The sequence below is a fragment of the Notamacropus eugenii genome, chromosome 5 (genome assembly GCF_028372415.1).
Source record: "Notamacropus eugenii isolate mMacEug1 chromosome 5, mMacEug1.pri_v2, whole genome shotgun sequence".
In the NCBI taxonomy this organism is placed as follows: domain Eukaryota; kingdom Metazoa; phylum Chordata; class Mammalia; order Diprotodontia; family Macropodidae; genus Notamacropus; species Notamacropus eugenii.
Genome location: NC_092876.1, coordinates 30,828,821 through 30,849,288, shown reverse-complemented (window position 1 = coordinate 30,849,288; position 20,468 = coordinate 30,828,821). Strand labels below are relative to the sequence as shown.

Genomic DNA, 20,468 nt, shown 5'->3' with positions numbered 1-20,468 from the left:
CAGCAGTGGTATGTAGCAGCAAAAAGTTAGTGCAGTCTTGGGTCGCTTTAGGGGACCCAACTTCCAACAATAGGCAGGTGATTGGGTCAAATGAGATAATATTTGTGAAGTGCTTAGCAGAGTGCTGGGCACATAGTAGGCACTATAGTCCTCTGATGGGGCAGCTCGGTGGTGCAGTGGATAGAGCACCAATGCAGGATTCAGGAGGACTTGAGTTCAAATCTCACCTCAGACACTTGACAGTCACTAGCTGTGTGACCTTGGGCAAGGCACTTAACCCCAATTGCCTCATCCTGGGTCTTCTCCAGTCATCCTGATGAATGTCTGGTCACTGGATTCAGATGACTCTGGAGGAGAAGTGAAGCTGGTGACCTGCACAGCCCTCCCTCACTCAAAACAAAATCAAGTGCAAGTCATGTCATTATTTCTCTGATGGCATGGTCTTCTTTGGCAACAAAGGATAAACACACACATATTAGTCTTCCTTGTACTCTGGTTTTGTCAGTTTAAGGGCACTGATAAGCTGGAGAGTATCTAGAGGATGGCAATCAGCTTGGTGAAGGTCCTTGAGTTCCTGAAGAGTCCATGAAGATCTGTTGAAGAAATTGGGCTTGTTTTACCTGGAGAAAAGCAGAGTAGGGGCCTGTGTAAGCATGTCTTAAAGTGTCTTGTTCTGTTACAGTCAAGGTAGGAGCAATCTAGATTTGATGTTGAGTCACTTCCTAATAATGATAGCTGTCCATAAGTAGAATGGTCTGTCTCAAGAGGTACTGTGTTTCCTCTCCTTGGATGTCTTCAAGTAGAGACTGGATGACCACTGTGGGGCATGATCTGGTGAACATGAATTTCTTCTAACTTTGAAATTCTGTGATTCTGTGATGTGGTCCACTATAAATATAAGTTATCCTGCTTCAGCTTGGCCTTTGCTGCTTCATGACAACTCTCTTATACTTTCATAAATGATTCTTTATTAGATTTTCCACAGTTACTTTTAGAAACCTTCTCATCTGTTAAGCTACCTACCCCATCTCTTTAAGCTGAACAACTAGCTTCATCCTTCCATGACAAAATGGAAGACTCATCTGTCACAAGCTCCTTTTCCTCCCCAATCTCACGTATTGTCATGTTGGCTGTAACCCATCTTTTTGATCTAATCTCAGTAGATAAAGTGACCTTTTTCTTTGCCAACCACAACCCCTTTCCCCAGGCCCTTGGGTTCATCCCCCCTCCATATGTTCTCCAAATGCCTGCTCCTTCAATCATCTCCTCTGTCTTGCCCTAATTTTCAACCTCTCCTTATCTACTGGCTCTTTTTCTGCTGCCTATAAACACCTTAGATCTCAATTCTTTAAAAGAAAAGTTCACTTGACCCTAGAACTCCCTCAGGTTATGATCCTAAATCTCCCCTCCCTGTCTCAGCCCAATTCCTACGTCAAGAGAAGGACAGCTTCCAGGAATAGGAAGGCAATAAGCCTACCGCAGTCTATCCTGATTAAAGCTCAGCAGGAGTACTGTATTCAGGTCAATATAGGGAGAAAACTGATAAACTGCTGAATGTCCAGAAGAGGGCAACCAGACAATGTAGGACTTTGAGTTCATAACCAATGAAGATCAGTTGAAAGCACGTTTAGCCTGGAGAAGAGGGACCTGAGAACATCAAATATTTAAGAAAAAAAATTCTTGTTCTTTTATTAAAAGTTGAAAATTGTTCCTATTGCTTTATTTTGAAAATTTATTTATTATTGTTTTATTTTTAAAAATTAGTCTATTTCTACTGATAGTTTTTGATAGTATATGACATTCTTTTCTGAACATATTCCTCTTTTCTCTTTCACCCAGAGAGCCATCCCTTGAACAAGGGTTACAAGGAAGTTTGGCAAAGCTAGCCAACACATGGATTGTGTCCGACAGGGCATAAACTATCCCACACCCAACATTCCCCACCCCAGTAGTGAAGGGAAGCAGGCACATTTTCTTCTTGCCAAACAACACTGCTAGGTTACTCCCATAAGCTGCCTCCTCCACTTTGACTTTGAACAGAGCTGTAGGAAGTCACATCATCCTGTTGACTGGGTCCACCATGAACTTATGTTATGGATAGGTCTATAACATAAGAAAGGAGGAATCCTTTGAAGTTCTCACTATTTGAAATTAGTGTCATGTAAAGTATGGTAACTGGTTTTAGCCCAATGGCAATATGCAATATGAATTTAAATCATGTCACCACTGCATGGGATTTTTTACTTGTACTCATAGAGGCTAGTTTCATTTAATCTCAACTAGGCCCTATCTTCAGCAAGGAAATCCTTCTACTCATCCCTAATTGTTTTTTTATCCCTCTCACCACAATAACTTTTATAAGCCTTTTTTTCTCCCCTCAAATCTCCCAGGAATCCCCTTTCCCCTACCTCTCTCTTTCTGTCTCTCTCTCTCTCAAATGAGGACCTTTTATTTTACTGAGAAAATTGAGGCCATTCACAGTGAGCTCTCTGTACTTCACAACATCTTGACATCGTCTCCCATCCTCTTCTCCTTTCCTTTAGTTTCTGACAAAAAGGTGGCTTTTCTTATTGGAAAGGCCAGTGCCTCTACATGTGTCCTGAATCCCAGTCCCTCCCACCTTCTCCAGCAGATCACCACCCCTCCTTTCCCCCACCCCTAGTCATTCCTCACTTCTACTGACTTCTTCCTTGCTCCCTTTAAACATGCCCAAGTCTCACCTATCCTTAAATACTCTTAACTAGACCTCACAATCTCTTGTATGCACTGCCTATACTTGTTGCTTCCACCTTTTCTTCTTTTCTTCCTCAATCCTCTTCAGTATGGCTTTCAGCCTCACCACTCAAGTGAAACTAGTCTCTCCAAAGTTATCAAAGATCTGATCTTTTCTAAAAAAATTAATTTTATTTTTTCAAAGAATAAAAGCTCACCTTCTCTTCCTCTCATCTCCCTTCTGCCCTCAGCATGAAAAATAAAGAAAAACAAAACCCTTGGAACAAATATATATAATCAAGCAAAACAAATAATACATTGATCTTGTTCAAGTCTCTGTCTGTCTGTCTGTCTGTGTCTCTCTTTCTCAGTCTACACCAAGTCCATCATCTCTCCATCAGGAGGTAGGTAGCATGCTTCATCATGCCTAATGGCAACTAGGTGACATAGTGGATACAGTTCTGAATTTGGAGTCAAGAAGATCTGAGTTCAAATCCAGTCTTAGTCATTTACTAGCTGTAGGACCTCATACAAATCACTTTATCACTGTCTGCCTCAGTTTCCTCAGTTGTTAAATGGGAATAATAATAGCACATACCTTCCAAAGGTTATTGTAAGGATAAAATGCAATAATATGTAAAGTGTTTTGCAAACATTATGTGGGTGTTCATCCTTTGTTGCCGAAGAAGACCATGCCATCAGAGAAATAACGACATGACTTGCTCTTGACTTTGTTTTGAGTGGGGGAGGGCTGTGCAGGTCACCAGCCTCACTTCTCCTCCAGAGTCATCTGAATCCAGTGACCAGATATTCATCAGGATGACTGGAGATGACCCAGGATGAGGCAACTGGGGTTAAGTGACTTGCCCAAGGTCACACAGTTAGTGAGTGTCAAGGGTCTGAGGTGAGATTTGAATTCAAGTCCTCCTGACTCCTGCATTGGTGCTCTATCCACTGCACCACCACCTATATGAATACTTGCTTATTATCATATGTAGTTTGAAATTGTGGTGGGTGATCTTAGTTCAGAGTGTCATCACCTCTTGGCTAGATTATTTCAATGACCACCCAAGTGGTCTTCTTCTCCTACTCTCTACTCCAACCCATGCTCCACACAGCTTTTAAAGGAATTTTCCTGAAGTGCAGGTCTGACTATGTCACTCCCCTACGAAATTAACTCCAGTGGCTCCCTATTACCTATAGAATCAAATACAAAATCCTCTTTTTGGCATTTGAACTTCTTCATGGCCTTGGCTCCTTCCTACCTTTCCAACTTCATCACATGTTATTTGCTTTCACATACCCCGGAGTCCAGTCAAACTGGCTTTCTCTCTCTTTTCTTACACAAGACATTCTATTTTTCCTCTCTACGTCTTTGCACTGGCTGTTCCCATTCCTGAAATGTTTATCATCTCTACCCAGCCTCTTGGACTCTTTCCCAATGATGGTTCAGTGTCAAATGCAAAGGATCACACAGAACCAGAGTGCTCAAATAAGCAGTCCTTTTTAATAAAAACATTCTCAAACTCTTAGGCAAAAGGCAACCCACAAGGCATCCACTTGACTTACCTATTCACAAAGTTCCATATTTTGGGCAAATGTGACATCTCTGTCTTTGACAGCTCTGGGGTATGTGGCTGGTAGCAATAGGATCTCTGTGTAAAAGAGTTTGAATATTTTAACTAATTTTTTAGTGGCATAATTTGAAGTTGCTTTCCTGAATGGCTAGTTCACATCTCCATTAGTAGTGCATTAGTATGCTTATCCTTTCCCTCCCCCTATGTTGACTATTCCCATGTTCTTTTCCTCTTTGCCAGTTTTCTGAGGTAAAACCTTCCAGAGTTGTTTTGTCTTATAAGTGATTAAGAGCAGTCTTTCATATGGTGATTAACAGTTTTCAATTTTTCTCCTGAAAACTGTTTGTGCAGAGCCTTTAATCAAATTCCCTGGGGAATGACTTCTAGTCTTATGAATTTGTATTCATTCTCTATGTAACTAACCATCTTTCTTTTTCTTCTAAAAATCCAATGACCTTTCCTTAGTCTTTACATGTCTTGATCTTCCTGTAGTGCTTGATGCTGCTGATTCCCGCCCCCTCTCCCCCAACTCTCTCCTCCCTAGCTTTCCCTGCTGTGGTGTGAGAAATGATTTATTTGAACCCCTACTCTGATCCAATCAGTATTAATCTGTTTGATATGATTCCATTGGGGTAGAATCATATGATAAGTTCTGTATATTAGGCCCCAGAACAGGCAGTAAGTTCACTTGATTAATCGTAGGAAGCTAACTAGAAGATTTCCATACTTGTTTTTCCTTGTTATGGTGACCAAGCTCAGCATAGTGGAGTTGACTCAGTTGCATGGAAAGTCCCCTGACTTATTTTTGAACCTCTGGACCATTCTCTCTTGTCCAACGAGAGTAGGTGATCATCTTATGACCATTTAGTTAGTGGAGCTGCCCAATGTTTTGTCCAACTCAAGACCACTTTTTGGCTGATGCATCATGTTTGGCCCTCGAAAGAAGGTCTATCAACCAATGGGATTCTCTATTTTGTGTCACCCTTCTAGAGTGTTCAGGCCTCAAGCCTGGTGTCAAACCTTATAAAAACAAGACCCTGGAGGAAGGGGACATCTCAGATTGTAAGGAAGATCTGAGGTCCATTTTGTTAGAAGGGACCATGGACCCTTCAATAAAGTGTCATTGAGTCAGAACTCTGCTTCAGTGTTTTTTCTTGGAGATTGGGCAATTATAATCCCTATGGTGATTCTCCTATCTGTCTGGCCATCATGATTCAGTCCCTTTCTCTGTATATGGGGTAACCAAGGGCTCTGTCCTGAGCCCTGTCCTCAACTCTATCTCTCTTATCTCTCAGGGATCTCATTGTGTCTCATGAAATCAAGTATGGTCCTTGTGCAGACGTCTCCCGTATCAACCCTTCCATCTCTTATCTTTCTCTTGGGCTCCAGCACCATATCTCCAATCCCTTAAGGATGCCTCTCCTTGAATGTCCCAAAATAATAATATTTCACATTTAAGCAGGTTTGCAAAGTACTTTACATAAATCCTCTCATATGACCCTCACAAAAAGCCCTGGGAGTTGGGCGCTATTATTATCTCCATTAAATGGCTGAGGGAACAGAGGCAGACAAGGTGGTAAATGAGTTGTCCAGAATCACATTATTTGTGAGTGTCTGAGGCTGGATTTGAATTCAGGTCTTCTTGACTCCAGATCCAGAGCTCTATTTACTGGGCTGTCTAGCTGTCTCCTAAGGTATTTCAAACTCACTGAATCAATCAACCGTATTTATGATATTTATGTCCATGATATGTCAGGCACTGAAAACATGAGAACAAAAAAATGAAAATGTTTATTCTCAAAGAGCTGACATTCTATTAGGGGAAGACATGCACATATGTACAAACAGAATAGAAGCATACAGGATGCATATACATACATACATATATATACATATACATATATACACATATACATATATGTATATATACGTGTGTATATACATACATACATACATACATACATACATACATACATATATATATGTTAAATACAAGTAGTTTGAGGAGGGTGCCAGCATTTGGGACAATCCATAAGCCAGTCAGTCAGTCACTTAGCATTAACCAAGTGCTAGGCTTTTGTGTTGGAGCTATGTATAGGAACTTTGCTGGGGATAGAGAGAAGGGCAAAATATGGTTTTTGTTCTCAAGGAGTTGGGCAGCAAACAAACACTGTATCAACTGTTCCTTGGCCCTTTCTGAAGCCACACTGGCTCTCAGGTCATCTCTCAGATGACCATCTTCCAGGTGAAAGATCAGTCTATTAAGGAAGACTCTGACAAGAATCTTGCCAGCAATGACTAAGAGGGAAAGCCATCCTGTGATTGTCTCAGGACAATCTATTTCCTTTACCTTTATAGAGATGGACAATGGGGGCATCCTTGAACTCCTGGGGGATAACCTCCTCTTGACATATAACCTGGAAAATTTCAGTCAGTTTTTGTATGAGCAATGATCCCCCCACCTTGTAAATCTCAGCTGGAATAGAGTCAGCACCAGGTGCTTTGCCACATGAATTCCTAATGGCCCTCAAAACCTCTTCTTCAGTTGGAACTTCAGCTGGGAGGGACTGACTTTAAACTGATGTAAATGGTTGTAGAGGGCCGAGCTCTGGACCGTGGCCCCCTGGTGAGCCCGGAGACGCGGGGGTGAGAACCCGCCTTCGGGTGCTGGGAACGCCCCTTACAGAGCTGAGCTCTGCCTCCAGGGCGGAACATGGGAGGAGCTACGGCAGGGTATATAAGGGGGAACACGGGAAGGTCGGGAGGACTGGGGTAAGCAATAAAGTGCAGTAAGCAGCCTCCTCGAGTGTACTGTTTGGTCATTCCCCTCCCCCACAGGAGGGGGCCGGAACCACTGGAAGACCGGTATAGCGGGTGGCTTACAGGAGAGGTAAGCTTCTAGGCAACGGCCCCGGGCAGGCCCAGTGCAAATGGTCAATGACTTCATCATTGATTGATGATGGTCTGTTGAGAATACTATTGGAAATGTTCAGCCCATCTCTGTAGGATCATGTCCTTATAATTAATCAATATGGCTCCATCAACACTTAGCAGTTGAGGTGCACCATAGGTCTTTGCCCATAAATAGCCTTCAGGGCATAATAAAAGCATTTTGGATTGTTACTATTATCATAAAACTGAATTTCACTTAACTTCTTACTGAGCCAAGAATCCTGCATCTCTCTAAGTTTTGCTTGTACCTTATTTTTTTCTTTTTTGTTTTTAGTGGGGAAAGCAAGGCAATTGGGGTTAAATGACTTGCTGAAGGTCACACAACTAGTAAGTGTCAAGTGTCTGAGTCTGGATTTGAACTCAGGTCCTTCTGACTCTAGGACCAGTGCTCTATTCACTGTGCCACCTAGCTATTCCTTATACTTTACTTTTGATGGAATTAAATGCTGCCTTCTTAGAGATTGATAAACGATCCTCCTAGTAAAGTTTGTAGAGTTCTTGGTTTCATTTAGCAGCTTTTGAATTTTTCCATTATTTTCACCAAGTCAGTCTCGATGTTTGTGAGTGTTCTGACTCACAGATGTGAAGTGATGAGCAGATGCAGTGCCGTACACGAAATCTCTGAAAGCTGCCCACTCCTTTTCTATTCCATTGTTGCCAACAGTGTGTTGGCTCACTTTCCCCCCAAGTAAGCAACAAACTGTTCATATAAAGAGAAGTGCTCTAATCTGTTGACATTAATTCTTCTGGTAGTCATTTTGCCTTGGGGATGCCATTTTTGTTGAATGTGAATATTTGTCCTGGAGAGGATAAGTCTATGATCAGTGCAGCACTCTGCACCACATATTGCCTTCCTCACCCTCACATCCTGTCTGTCTCTTCTCCTTACAATTCCTAGTCTTTTATATGCCAATGTTTGCTGCAAGGATGTATCCACAAAGTTTTATTGTATTTGGATAAATAGAAAACAGTGTTGGTGATGAGGTCATGAGATAAACAAGTCTTCAGTAGTAAGTGACGTTGCTGTTGCTGTTTCCAGCTCCATTCCTCCCAACTACTCCTCGCTATGTTTGGTTGTCTGAGCTTACTGTAGCACTAAAGTCAGTCAGAGTTATAAGCTTATCCCCTTTTGGCACACTGATGGCAAGGGTCTTCAGGTCTTCCTTAAAATTCTATTTGACCTCATCAGGTTTTGTCATGGTGGGAGCATGGTGGCATGGCATTTTCCTTCAAGTGGCAATCACATTGTCATGAGCCTGTCATTCCCTCCTTTTGTTAGACATACAAGTTTGTTAAATAATTTTGATCGCAAAACCAACACCAGCTTCTTGGTGCTCCTGTTCACTCTGACCCCTCCCCCAAAAAGTATATCTGTCTCTGATTTTGGTAAGCTGGCCTTCATTTGTCAGTCTTGTTTCATTCACTCAGGGTTGCTATTTGGATGCAATACCTGCTGAGTTCTCTTGAAACAAGAGCTGTTGGTCTTTTAGGTCTCCTGGATTTTGTGTTGTCTATAAATGTGCATACATTCCATGTGCCCATGGTGAGAGGAATCATCTTTGCAGAAGTTTTTGTACATTTTTTTTGTGTGTTTTGACCACAGGGTGAGATCTCTACCTGCCGTGGTAATCAGTCCAGGGTTGGATAAGAAGATAATTTTGAGGGCACCTTTTCTAGCCCCTTCCTCACATGAGGAGGTGAGGAGTGCAATCTTTAAAAGGCTGCTCAGACACCCAGGGGGCTGCTGAGTCCCACTGCTGCTTCCAGCGAGAAATGACCCTATGGCCTGGGCTACCTATGTGCAGGCTTGTGACTACAGCTCCCATATATTCATACCTCCTGCATTGTTAGAATCTTCCATCCTCTCAGATTCACAGTGTTGCCTCCAAAGTTAGGCAACATTAATTAGCAGGAGTTATAAGAGGACTGCCCTATGGAGCCCTGAGCCTGTGCGCTGGTCACTTCTGGGAAAAAAGCTCAGTGCTAAAGGACTGGAGGCTTTGGGATGATGAAACAATCCCTTCACTGGATGCTGAGCAGGACTGACTTAGTGGCTCTTCAAAATAAAGTATGGCATAGCCTTTCCCATCCCTCCTCTTCCCATCTGGAAATTCTGTCAGGGCCATTCTAAAGTCTCCTTTGGTGGAGGGTAGGGGTCAACCTTCAAAGGGTCAGAAACAGCAGAGACTTGACCAGGTAAGGGGAGCTTAGGCTATGGAGTATTGGTTGCCTCTGCTGCTGCTTTGGGATTCCTTCCCAGAGCAAAAATGACTAAACATTGATTCTGAGATGAATGTTGTCTAACTTTGGAGGAAACACTGTAGGTTTGAGAGGTCAGGTGATTCTGGGTCCTTTAGTCAAAGCTGCTTAGTAGAAGACATGAAACTGGAGAGAATTATTTACATAGTACAGAGTTGAGATGAAATGTAAAATGTTTATTCAACAGTTCCACAGCATGTCTTGATGATAAATATCACCCCGTAGGAGAGTGTGAAGGTAATTACTGTATGCCATTTTAAGTCTTTGCTAATGTGTGTTTATGGGAGTCTTCTGTGTTTAACCTTTCTTTTGTGTGGAGGAAATAAATAGCTGTCCTATACCTGATTGATATTGTACTTTGAGTACCTTTCCACTCCTCTTTTGTGAAGATCCCAGACATGAGACAAAACCTAAGCTTTAAGTAATTTTCCTTGGGGCACTGGAAATGGCCCATGGGGTGAAGATTTTGAGACAAATGATCCTGACCCCCCTTTTTTTTAAGGTGGTCAGGCTCTGCCAGGGCAGCTGGTGTGGTACTGGAGTCAGGAGAACTTGAATTTAAATTTGATTCCAGACACTTATTAGCTGTGTGACCCTGGGTAAGTCACTTAACCCTGTTTGCCTTACTTCTTCATATGTGAAGTGACCTGAAGAAGGCAATGGCAAATCACTCCAGTATCTTTGTCAAGAAAACCCACATGAAATGACTCAACAATAGGCTCCCCCCAGGCCTGAACCTCCTCTCCACTCATGCATGAGTCCAGAGCTGAGAGGGGCCCCTTAATGGAGAGGGAGTGGGTTTAGAACCTGAGCTCTTCAGTCTGGCAACAGTTATTGTTACATTGGAATCTGGACAGGCTGGGGTATGTTGTGGCCTCTATCTGGCTAGGGGTTGGATGGAAGAGGCTGCCCTGCTGCCCTAAATTGGGCTGTGAGGGGACCCCTTCCATGCCGCTGGACTCTGGTGTGCTTTGGGCTAGGCCTCTTTTGGAGACTGAGGATGGTGGTGGCAGGACCTTTGAGACCAGACTTGAGTCCTCTCTGGCAATCAATGTAAAGACATCTCCAAGCCAGGGAGGTTTATTACTACTTACATTTGTATGTGAAGGTCAGGAATTTAGGACACAGGGTTTGAAGTAGGGAATCTTGGAGGTGGGGGATGAAGAAAGTCCTGGTGCCTCAGAACCATGCAGACTTTTGTGGTTTGTTGGAATGCAGATCCTCTGAAACAGATTCAGAGGGAATATAGATCGACAAGTAGGGACTGATTGGACTTAAAGGAAATTTTCTAAACCAAAGCGAGATGGAGGCCTGGGATAGGGACTTTGACTCTGCTCAGCAGTAGGACAACTGTTCAAAGACAGATTGTAATACCTGGGGACTCTACTTACCTGTCTGGGTGTTCTGTGTTCCAAAGGAACTTGGCTCCTAGGGCCAAGACTCTGGTAGTTGAGAGAACTCTTGCCTTAAGGAGGGAACTCTGTCTTCCCTAGTATAAGGACTGGTTTCCTTTGCCTTGAAGACCTGACCCAGCCTCTGGGTTCCAGAAAAAATATGGCAGAACCTCCATTTATGGGAGTGCCCAGTGAGGATATTTTGCTACTGCACCTGGATGACTCTGGAGGAGAAAATCAGGCTGGTGATTTGCACAGTCCTGCCTCATTTAAATCCAATTAGCTTGTGTGCCAGTTGAGCAACACAGCCTCCTTTCTCTCTCTCTCCCTCTCTCTCTCTCTCCCTCTCTCCCTTCCTTCCTTCCTTCCTTCCTTCCTTCCTTCCTTCCTTCCTTCCTTCCTTCCTTCCTTCCTTCCTTCCTTCCTTTCTTCTTTCCTTCCTTCCTTCCTTTCTCTCTTCCTTCTCTTTCTTTCCTTCTTTCTTTCTTTCTTTCTTTCTTTCTTTCTTTCTTTCTTTCTTTCTTTCTTTCTTTCTTTCTTTCTTTCTTTCTTTCTTTCTTTCTTTCTTTCCCTTCCCTCTGTCCACATAGGTTATCAGATCCTTACCTGTGGGTGCTCTGCCCAAGAAAATGTAAATATTGATCACTGAAACCTCACAGGGTATCTTGGGATTATTGAGACATGGTCAAAGGATATGAACAGGCAGTTTTCAGAGGAAGAAATTAAAGATATCTATATTCATATGAAAAAATGCTCCAAGTCACTTTTGATTAGAGAAATGCAAATCCAAACCATTCTTAGGTACCACATCACATCTGTCAGATTGACTAACATCATAAAACAGAAAAATTATAAATGCTGGAGAAGATGCGGGAAATTTGTAGCACTAATACTTTATTGGTGGAGTTGTGAACTGATCCAACAATTTTTGGAGAGCAATTTGGAACTACATCCAAAGGGCTATAAAAATGTGCAAACTCTTTGATCCTGCAATTCTACATTTAGGGCTGCATCCCAAAGAAATCGCACAAATGGGAAAAGAACACAGTTGTACACAAATATTTATAGCAGCTCTTTTTATGGTGGCCAAGAATTGGAAGTTGAGGAGATGCCTATTGATTGGAGAATCACTGAACAGGTTGTGGTTTATGAGTGTGATGGAATACTATTGTGCTGTAAGAAATGATGAACAGGCAGACTTCAGAAAGACTTGGACTTATATGAATTGATGTTGAGTGAGGGGAGCAGAACCATGGGAACATTGTAACAGTTACAGCCACATTGTGCAGTGACCAACTTTGATAGACTTGGATCTTTTCAGCAATACAAGGTTCTAAGACGACTCCAAAGCTTTTAATGGAAAATGCTATCCACACCCAGAGAAAGAATCACAGTCTGAATGCAGATTGAAGCATACTATTTGCTCTCTTTTTTTTGTTTCTTCTTTCTTGTGGCTCATTCCATTGGTTATAATTCTTCTCTGCAACATGATAAATTTGAAAACATGTTTAATGTGAATGTATATGTAGAGCCTATATCAGATTGCATACTGTCCTAGGGAGGAGTGGGGAGGGAGGAAGGGAGGGAAGAGAAAATTTGGAACTCTAAAGCTTGTGGAATTGAATATTGTAATGTTGTAAACTAAAAACAATTAAAGACATTTAAAAAGTTATTTAAAAAATATCTTGGGACTTATGAGCTAGAATTATTCCTTAAGGACCATGCCTTAAACCCAGGGGCCATCTTCTGTCATCTTGGTTTATATTTTCCTGCTGCATCCACATGGCTCTGGAGGAGAAAGTTAGTCTGGTGACTTTACACAGCCCTCACTCACTTAAATCCAATTCACTTGCATGTCATGGCATCACCTCCCTTATGTTGTGATCCTCTTGGGTCACAAACAATGACGCCCAATGGGAAGCCACAGAAGGAAGCAGGAGCAGAAGCGGTGCAGATGACATTGATGAAAGATGTCCTCATCCCTTTAGCATTAGAGAGCATGAGCTAAATGTGTTTCCTACATGCATGCCTTACCTTGTGATCCTCATGTGTATGCCTCTCCACAACTGCCTGTTGGTCACACATGCTCCCTCTAGATGTCTTCTCTCTCATTCATTATCCCTATATGTGTCTGCTCTTTCTGCTGTATTTGTGAGACAGGATGTCCCTAATTTGTGTGTGTGTGGGGATGTTTTATTGCTACTTTTTAAACTATGCTATTTCGTTAAATGCCTTTGCTTTAAACTAATTGCATTCTCTGGATGACTAGTAAAGGGAAACACATCACTTGGGGCTCCTCAGATATGGCTCTTGAATGGAGAAATTACCAAGGGTCGTTTCTTTTGGAGACCTAAGTGTGGGAGGGAGTATTGTTGATGTCACGCAGAACTTCCTTCACAATCATGTATTCTGTGGCTTTTCTCCACAGCCATTCACTTCCTGCCCTCTCCCCACCCTCAATGAGTAACTGGTTCTTTGCTCCAACTCTGGAGTTTTATTGGATAACAGACCCAAGGGCTGGTGAGGTGGGGAAGTTGTGTGGGACAGATACCCCCTTGGACTGGGGCTCATCGGATCTTTAGGCAGTGCTCATAGAGTGGGGACACATTGCCCAGGCCTGTGGACTTGGGGGAGAGGTCAATCTCCTGAGGACTCTTCACAGTACACAGAGTGAAACACTGCAGGATGGTGGTGAGGAAGAGGAAGATCTCCATTCGAGCCAGACCTGCCCCAAGGCAGATGCGCTTTCCTGTGGACAGCAGGCAGTAGCTATCAGTGTCTCTTATTTCCCAATTCTCCTTTATACCGTTCTCTCTATCTTGTCTACCATCTGTGACTGAGGGCAAGTGGGTCTACTTCTCCATAAGCCCAATGAAAGGGGTCAGACTGAATATTTAGGTAACCTACACTTTTAGACATATCATGTGGATAGTCATGGCCAATGCGGGCAACACAAATTAACATTTAAATCCTCTTTCCCCTTTGATGATAATAACAGCTCACATTTATTTGAATCTTTCAAAACATTTTCTGAAAACCTTCCTGTGAACTGATATAAGTAAGAGAGGAGGAAAGTGAGATTCTGAGCACTTTCCTGTTGTCTGAGGCCCCATATTTGGATTATCCCATGACTCTCTTTCCTATTTGCCTGAAGATCCTCTTGTCCTTTGTCAGGTTCTTTGCTTTTTCCAAATCTCTCCTGTCCATCCCCCAACCTGCTGTTACCATCATTCATACCAACCCCTGTTCCTACCTAGAGCAAAGGGCATGAAGGCATCGTTGTTTTGGAAGGCCCCCTTATTGTCCAGGAAGTTGTTTGGGTTGAAGTTTTCTGGATCTTTGAAGTGGGTTGGGTGCCGGTATGCAGAGATCAGTAATGATGGTGCCCTGTGGGTAAGGTGCAGATATTGTAAGCCCTAGCAGATCCAGACTAGTTTGGGACATCAGGTACATGAAGGCACTCCCATTCAGAGTGGGTGGAGCTTGGGGGATTGTTTGGAATCAGAGTATACAGCTTTCTCCCTTCCCCTGTAGTAGCAAAGCAGCTACTACAAGACCCAACTATCAAGATGGGGACAGGTCTGGAATCCCAGGATGCCTGACTCCACCATATTGCAAACTCAGCCTCTTTTCTGTCAGTCATCTTCTTCATTTCAGTAAATAGAGTACATGTTTGAGCTGATCACCTTAAAAAGTGAGTGTCCTGGGTAAGAATATGGGGAAGACCCATAGGCAACACACTGATGAAACGTTGGATCTCATGGATGACAGCATTGGAGTAGGATAGACTGTCTCTGTCTTGCAGGCAGGGAAGCCATTCTCGACCCACCACAGTGTCAGTCTCCTCCTGGATCTTTTCTAGGAAAGTGGAGGGAGCAGGAGGAAGAAAGGACTCTGAAGGGGTCCCAATCCTCCTATGGTCTCTGTTCCTACCATTACATCATGGAATTTCGACCTGAAGGGACCTCCAATTCTCATCCCTTCCTTTTATATGTAGAGAATAGGATAAGTTTTTTTGGTAGATATGTATAGGATTCTCCAGGAAAGTGGCTAGATCATAAGGAGGCAATAAACTGGCGCTTCTGGGCTTAGTTTTTTTTCTGATCCCTTCCCTTTTCCACTTTTATGAGTATATATATGTATATGTATTTGTATATATGAAAAATATGTACACATACACATACAGCGGGAAAAGGAAGAAGGAAGGGAAAAAGTACTTACAAAATGCCTACCATGTGCCAAACACTTTACAAATATTATTTCTTTTGATCCTTACAACAATCCTGGGAACAGGTGCTATTATTAGCCCCATTTTACAGTGGAGGAAACTGAGATAGATAGAGGTTAAGTGAAGTGGTCATAAAGTCAGTAAATGTCTGAGTTCACATTTGAACTCTGATCTTCCTGACTCCAGCTCCAGCACTCTGTCCACTGAGACATCTAGGTATTTTGAGAGAGGAAAGGAGTTTTAGAATTGAGGAACTGGGAAATCTTAGAGCACAAGAACTCAACTCAGTTTTCTTATTTCAAGATATATAAGGAATTGATTCAAATATAAAAGAATAAGAGTCATTCTCCAATAAATAAATGGTTAAAGTGTATGAATAGTCAATTTTCAAAGGATTAAATTCAAACTATCAATAATCACATTAAAATGTTCCAAAATATATAGAGAAGTACAAATTAAAACAGTTCTGAGATTTCAGAATTCTTCCAATTGCTAAAGAGACAAACACTAAAAATAAATGACAAATGCTGGAGAGGTTGTGAGAAAACAGATACATTGATGCCCTCTTGGTGGAACTGTGGACTGGTTCAAGCATTCTGGAAAACAGTTTGGAACTATGAACCCCAAATTACCAAACAATGCCTAGCAATAGTACTATTAGTCATATATCTCAAGGAGATGAAAGAGACAGAGAAAAAAGTAGATAGGAAAGAACTGGAAACTAATGATTGAAAACCCGCCTATTGGGGGTAGCAAAGCAAATTTTGGTTCATGGATATGATGGAGTATTATTATGCCATAAGAAATGAAATGCAACTTGGGAAAAGCTGTATGAACAGATGCAAAGCGAAGTGAAAAGAAGCAAGAGAACAATATAGTAACACGTATTTTAAAGAGAAACAATTTTGAAAGATTTTAGAACTCTGATCAACATTATGACCAACCACATTTTTTAATGTGGCCAATGAACAAGTTTGCTTTACTTGATTGTGCAGACATGCACACATATGCACACATTATGAGGTTTTTTAAAAATTTTTTTAATATTTTGCTCAGTTCAGAAGAAAAGTGGGAGGGAGAGAAAAAAACTTGTTATTAAAAAAGTTTGTTTTTAAAAGGGCTGTAGCAGAAAAAGCTTCAAGGCTTCAAACCCACATAGTATTGGTACAAATCCTACTCCTATTCTGAAGAGTTAACTCTAGGACTCCAGTTAAAGCTAGAAGCAGAGAATAGCTCCATGATCTCATAGATAATGCCCACTAGAACACCTGAGGATCACTAGCAGCAGCTATGGACCAGGGAAGCAATGGGGGAAAGGAAAAGGGGAAGAGATTAAACATTTGTGTGGCACTTACACGGATCCAAAGTGCCTGCTGAGCTGCAGGAGAGAGAGGGGGCTGGATCAGACTCCAAGCTTACAACCTGAGGGTCTCTGGCTTCCCTGCACCCGGTCCCCACAGCCCATCTGGGAATTGTATTCCCCCCATTTGGGATCTTTGGGGCAGAGATACTGCAGTGGTTTGCCATTTTCTTCTCCAGCTCATTTTACAATTAGGGAACTGGGACAAGCAGAGTGAAGTGACTTGCCCAGGGTCACACAGTTAGTATCTGAGGCCAGATCAAACTCAGGAAGATGAATTTTCCTCATTCCAGATTCCCATTCTATGCACTGTTGCATCACCTGGCTGCCCGAGAACCCACGGAGCCCTGGTACCTCAGTGTTGGGGACCCCAGCCTTCAGTCTGTATCCTGGGCCCTCTACCTTCAACTTCAGGACCCCAGGGCCAAGACATTCCAGCCAAGCCCCCAGACTAGTTCCTGCCTCTCCCCAACAGTATGACCTGTAGGAAGGTTCTGAGACAGTGAAGTCTGGGTATTTTAACTTCCCCCATCCTGGTCTCTGGGTGAGACCTTGATTCCTCATGTCTATCTCCAACTTACTCCCCAGGGGTTACCATGTCTTGACTTCCCAGTAACTGCCCCACCTTGGATCAGGGTCTCCAGTCCCAATTTCTAGGGTTGCTGAAACATCCCTTCTCCTTCTGTCTCTGTGTGTCTCCCTCTGCTCTACCCAACTGGGCCTTTTTCTGTTTCCTTTTGGCTCCTCATTACCTGAGACCTCTTGCAATCAAGCTCTTGCCTTCCCGGTGCTGTCTCCTACCTCCATAAGTCATTTGTCCAAACTGGAAGGGCGAAGCTGTAGCAGGTTTCCTAGCCATGGTAGGGGTGTGGGGCCAGGGAGCAGCTGGCCCCGAGAGCCCTTTGAGCTCCTGCTGTGGAGGGCCAGAGCTAGGAGCAGGAAACAAAGCAAGACCGGGAGCAGCATGGCAAGACCTGTGTGTGACAGAAGCCCCCCAGATCTGCTTAATATGGCTTGTTTCTGCCCAGACTCCTGGCATCACATGGAGTCTCTGAGCCCAGTCCCTGAACTCTTGGGGCCCCAGTGCCAGGCCCCTCTGGTCCCTTTAATTGGTTTTCAATTTCATTTTTTTTTCAATCAGTAAAAATCTGCTTTCTTACCTCCCACCCCAAACCCAGGAACTTTCGAACACTAAAAAACCCCAACCAACCAACCAACCAACCAGAAAACCCAAGCCCTGTTACAAACACCTATCAAGATATATCCGTCAATCAAAACTTCCACTCTGGTCATGTTCTTTTTCTCTACTCTGAGACTTTTACTATTCTTTCTCTGGAATCATGGCTGGTCCTTATGCAGATCAGAATTCCCAACTCTTTCAGCATTGTTTTTCTTTACCATGTTGTTTTTCTCTTGTGTGTCTCTCTTTCTGTAATACACATATACACATAATATACATTATTACACACATAGAGACATACATACATACATATATACAGACATTCTCCCAGTTTTTATAAAACAATCCCTTTAATCATTTCTTATAAGACATTTTTTTGTATTTTTCATATTTATTTTTTATCATCATTTTATCATCATTGATTTGTCATATTTATCATATTTCATATTTTATCATATTTACACATAGTTACTTGTTCATCACTTTCCCAATTTATGGGTACCCCATTCTTTGCTATAGCAAAGGAACTATAAATAAATTTGTGCATCTTTACATTTTGTTTTTCTTAAGAAGACTCCCTCCCTTGATCTATCCTCTTTCTAATTCCGCCCCGCCTTACTCCACTTTCCCTGTTGAACGAAATGTATTTTTATACACAACTGCATGCATATGTATATGTATGTATATATGTGTGTGAGAGAGAGAGAAAGAGAAAAAAAGAGGAAAGAAAGGAAGAGGAGGTAGAAAAAAGAGAGAAGAGAGAAAGAGAGAGAAAGAGAGGAGAGAGGAGAGAGGAGAGAGGAGAGAGAGAGAGAGAGAGAGAGAGAGAGAGAGAGAGAGAGAGAGAGAGAGAGAGAGAGAGAGAGAGAGAGAGAGATGGAACTCAATAGGAGAAAGTGGTCAGCATTAAAGGCAGTAGAGAGGAGGTCCAGAAGGATGAGGGCTGAAAAAAGACCATCAAGTTTAACAGTGTTGAGATCGTTGGTAACTTTGGGAAGAGCATTTTCAGCAGAATGATGAAGTGCAAAGCAAAGGAGTAAAGAGTGAGTGAGAAGAAGAACTACAGGTGGCATAGAAGGAAGAAAACCGGAATGAAGAGCCTACTATGTTCTAGGGTCTGTGAGAAGCACTTGACAAACATGATCACATCTGGTCCTTATAACCACCTTGGTAGGCAGGTGTTATTGTTATTCCCATTTTACAGCTGAGGAAACTGAGGCTAACGGGTGAAGTGACTTACCTAGGGTAACAAAGCTAGTGAGTGTGTGAGGCTAGATTTGAACTCAAAACTTCTTGACTCCAGTCCCAAGGATTTATCTGGTTTTTTCAAGGAGTTTGACTAAGAAAGGGAGGAGAGATATAGGTTGATAGCTCAAGAGGATGGTAGGGTCTACTGTAAAGATTTTTTAAAAAGGATAGTAGAGAATTGGACATGGTTATAGGCAACACAGAGACACTAGCTAGAGCTTGGTGATTAGCATGTGGGGTGATTATGGAGGTAATGTGCCAGAGAAGATGGGAGGGCCAGAGTGAAAGACCCAGGCAGAGGGGTTAGCTGTGACCACCCCAATATGAGAGACTTTGAAAAGCAAGAGAGGTGGGAGGTGATGTCAAGGGGTTGTGAGATACAGAAGGCTTAAAGAAAGAGTCATCATGACTGGACAAAATTTCTTTTTCCAGTAAAGGAAGAAGGGAGAAGAGATAACATGGATTTCTAATTGATCTGGTCAGTACAGTTGTGCAACCTTGGTTGGCTCAGTACAGAATGTGAGTAGGAGTAGAAGGGATGGTGGGAGTCATGTGGGGATGGGGTTTGGTGATAGTTTAGTTGTGTTTGGATAAGAGAGTGAAGGATTCCATAGTGGAAGATGGTGGGGAGTTAACTCTAGGGTTGAGATTCGAAGAGAGGGAAGTCAGAGCAGGGATATGGACTGAGAAGATGCTTTGTAGTGAATGGATGGGAGGGATTGGGGGAGAGAAGAGGTTTTTGGGAGGAGTGAGGCCCACACAGGGAGAGAAGGAAGAAGAGAGAGAAATGGCAGCATTTTGGATCAAGGTTGTAGAGTCCTGGGGGTTGATGAGGTTCAGGGTATGACCATCCCCGTGTGGTGTGGAAGAGGAAATCATGGGATTGAGATGCTTAAGGAACTGGATGACTGGGGCATTGGAGGGAGAACTAACATGAACTCAGTGAGTCCAGAAGGCACCAGAACCGCCTTTCCTCCTAAACTCAGGTACCTTCCTGATTGCTACTGAGACAACCAATTCTCTTCCAGTCACCCAAACTCAGAACCCCAGATTCATCCTCAACTATCCTCAACATAATTCCTCAACATCTTTTCCATTTGCCCCTTCATTTTGCTCACAGAAGAACCAACCTAGTCCAGGCCTGGATTATGGCAAGTCTCCTAACTGAACTTGCCTCTATCTCTCCCTCTCTTTAATTGCCCTCCTCAAAGCTGCTGGATGGACATTCCTAAAAGACACTTCTCACCATGCCACTCTTTTCCTCAAGTTACTCATGTAGCTCCCCATTGCCTATAGGATAAAATGGAAATTCCTTGGAATTAGGGTTACAACCCTTCACACTCTGGTTAGAGTTTCCCTTAGCAGGCTGATAACGTTACTCCTCAGGAATGCTCCCTTCACTTGGTGCTGCTTGTCCATCACATTCTGTCTCCTACCTTTGTGAAGGCTGTCCCTCATGCTTGGAATCCTGCCCTTCATCACGTCTGCCTCTTGTAACCCCTACCTCACTTTTGGTCTCAGCTCAAAGGCAGCTTTTGGTGCAGTGGTTAGAGTTCTG

At 42.8% G+C, this 20,468-nt stretch overlaps 1 protein-coding gene across 1 annotated transcript; it reads right to left on the bottom strand.

The window, feature by feature from the left end:
* Window positions 1-13,427: 13,427 nt before the first annotated feature.
* On the bottom strand, window positions 13,428-20,197 carry LOC140507453 (cytochrome P450 2B1-like). The gene is made up of 5 exons (XM_072615540.1): window positions 20,157-20,197; window positions 17,284-17,411; window positions 14,581-14,752; window positions 14,148-14,281; window positions 13,428-13,643 (listed from the first exon to the last, which is right to left on the bottom strand). Exons 1-5 carry the CDS (start codon window positions 20,195-20,197, stop codon window positions 13,462-13,464), a joined length of 657 nt encoding a protein of 218 aa, XP_072471641.1. The 3' UTR covers window positions 13,428-13,461.
* Window positions 20,198-20,468: the final 271 nt, after the last annotated feature.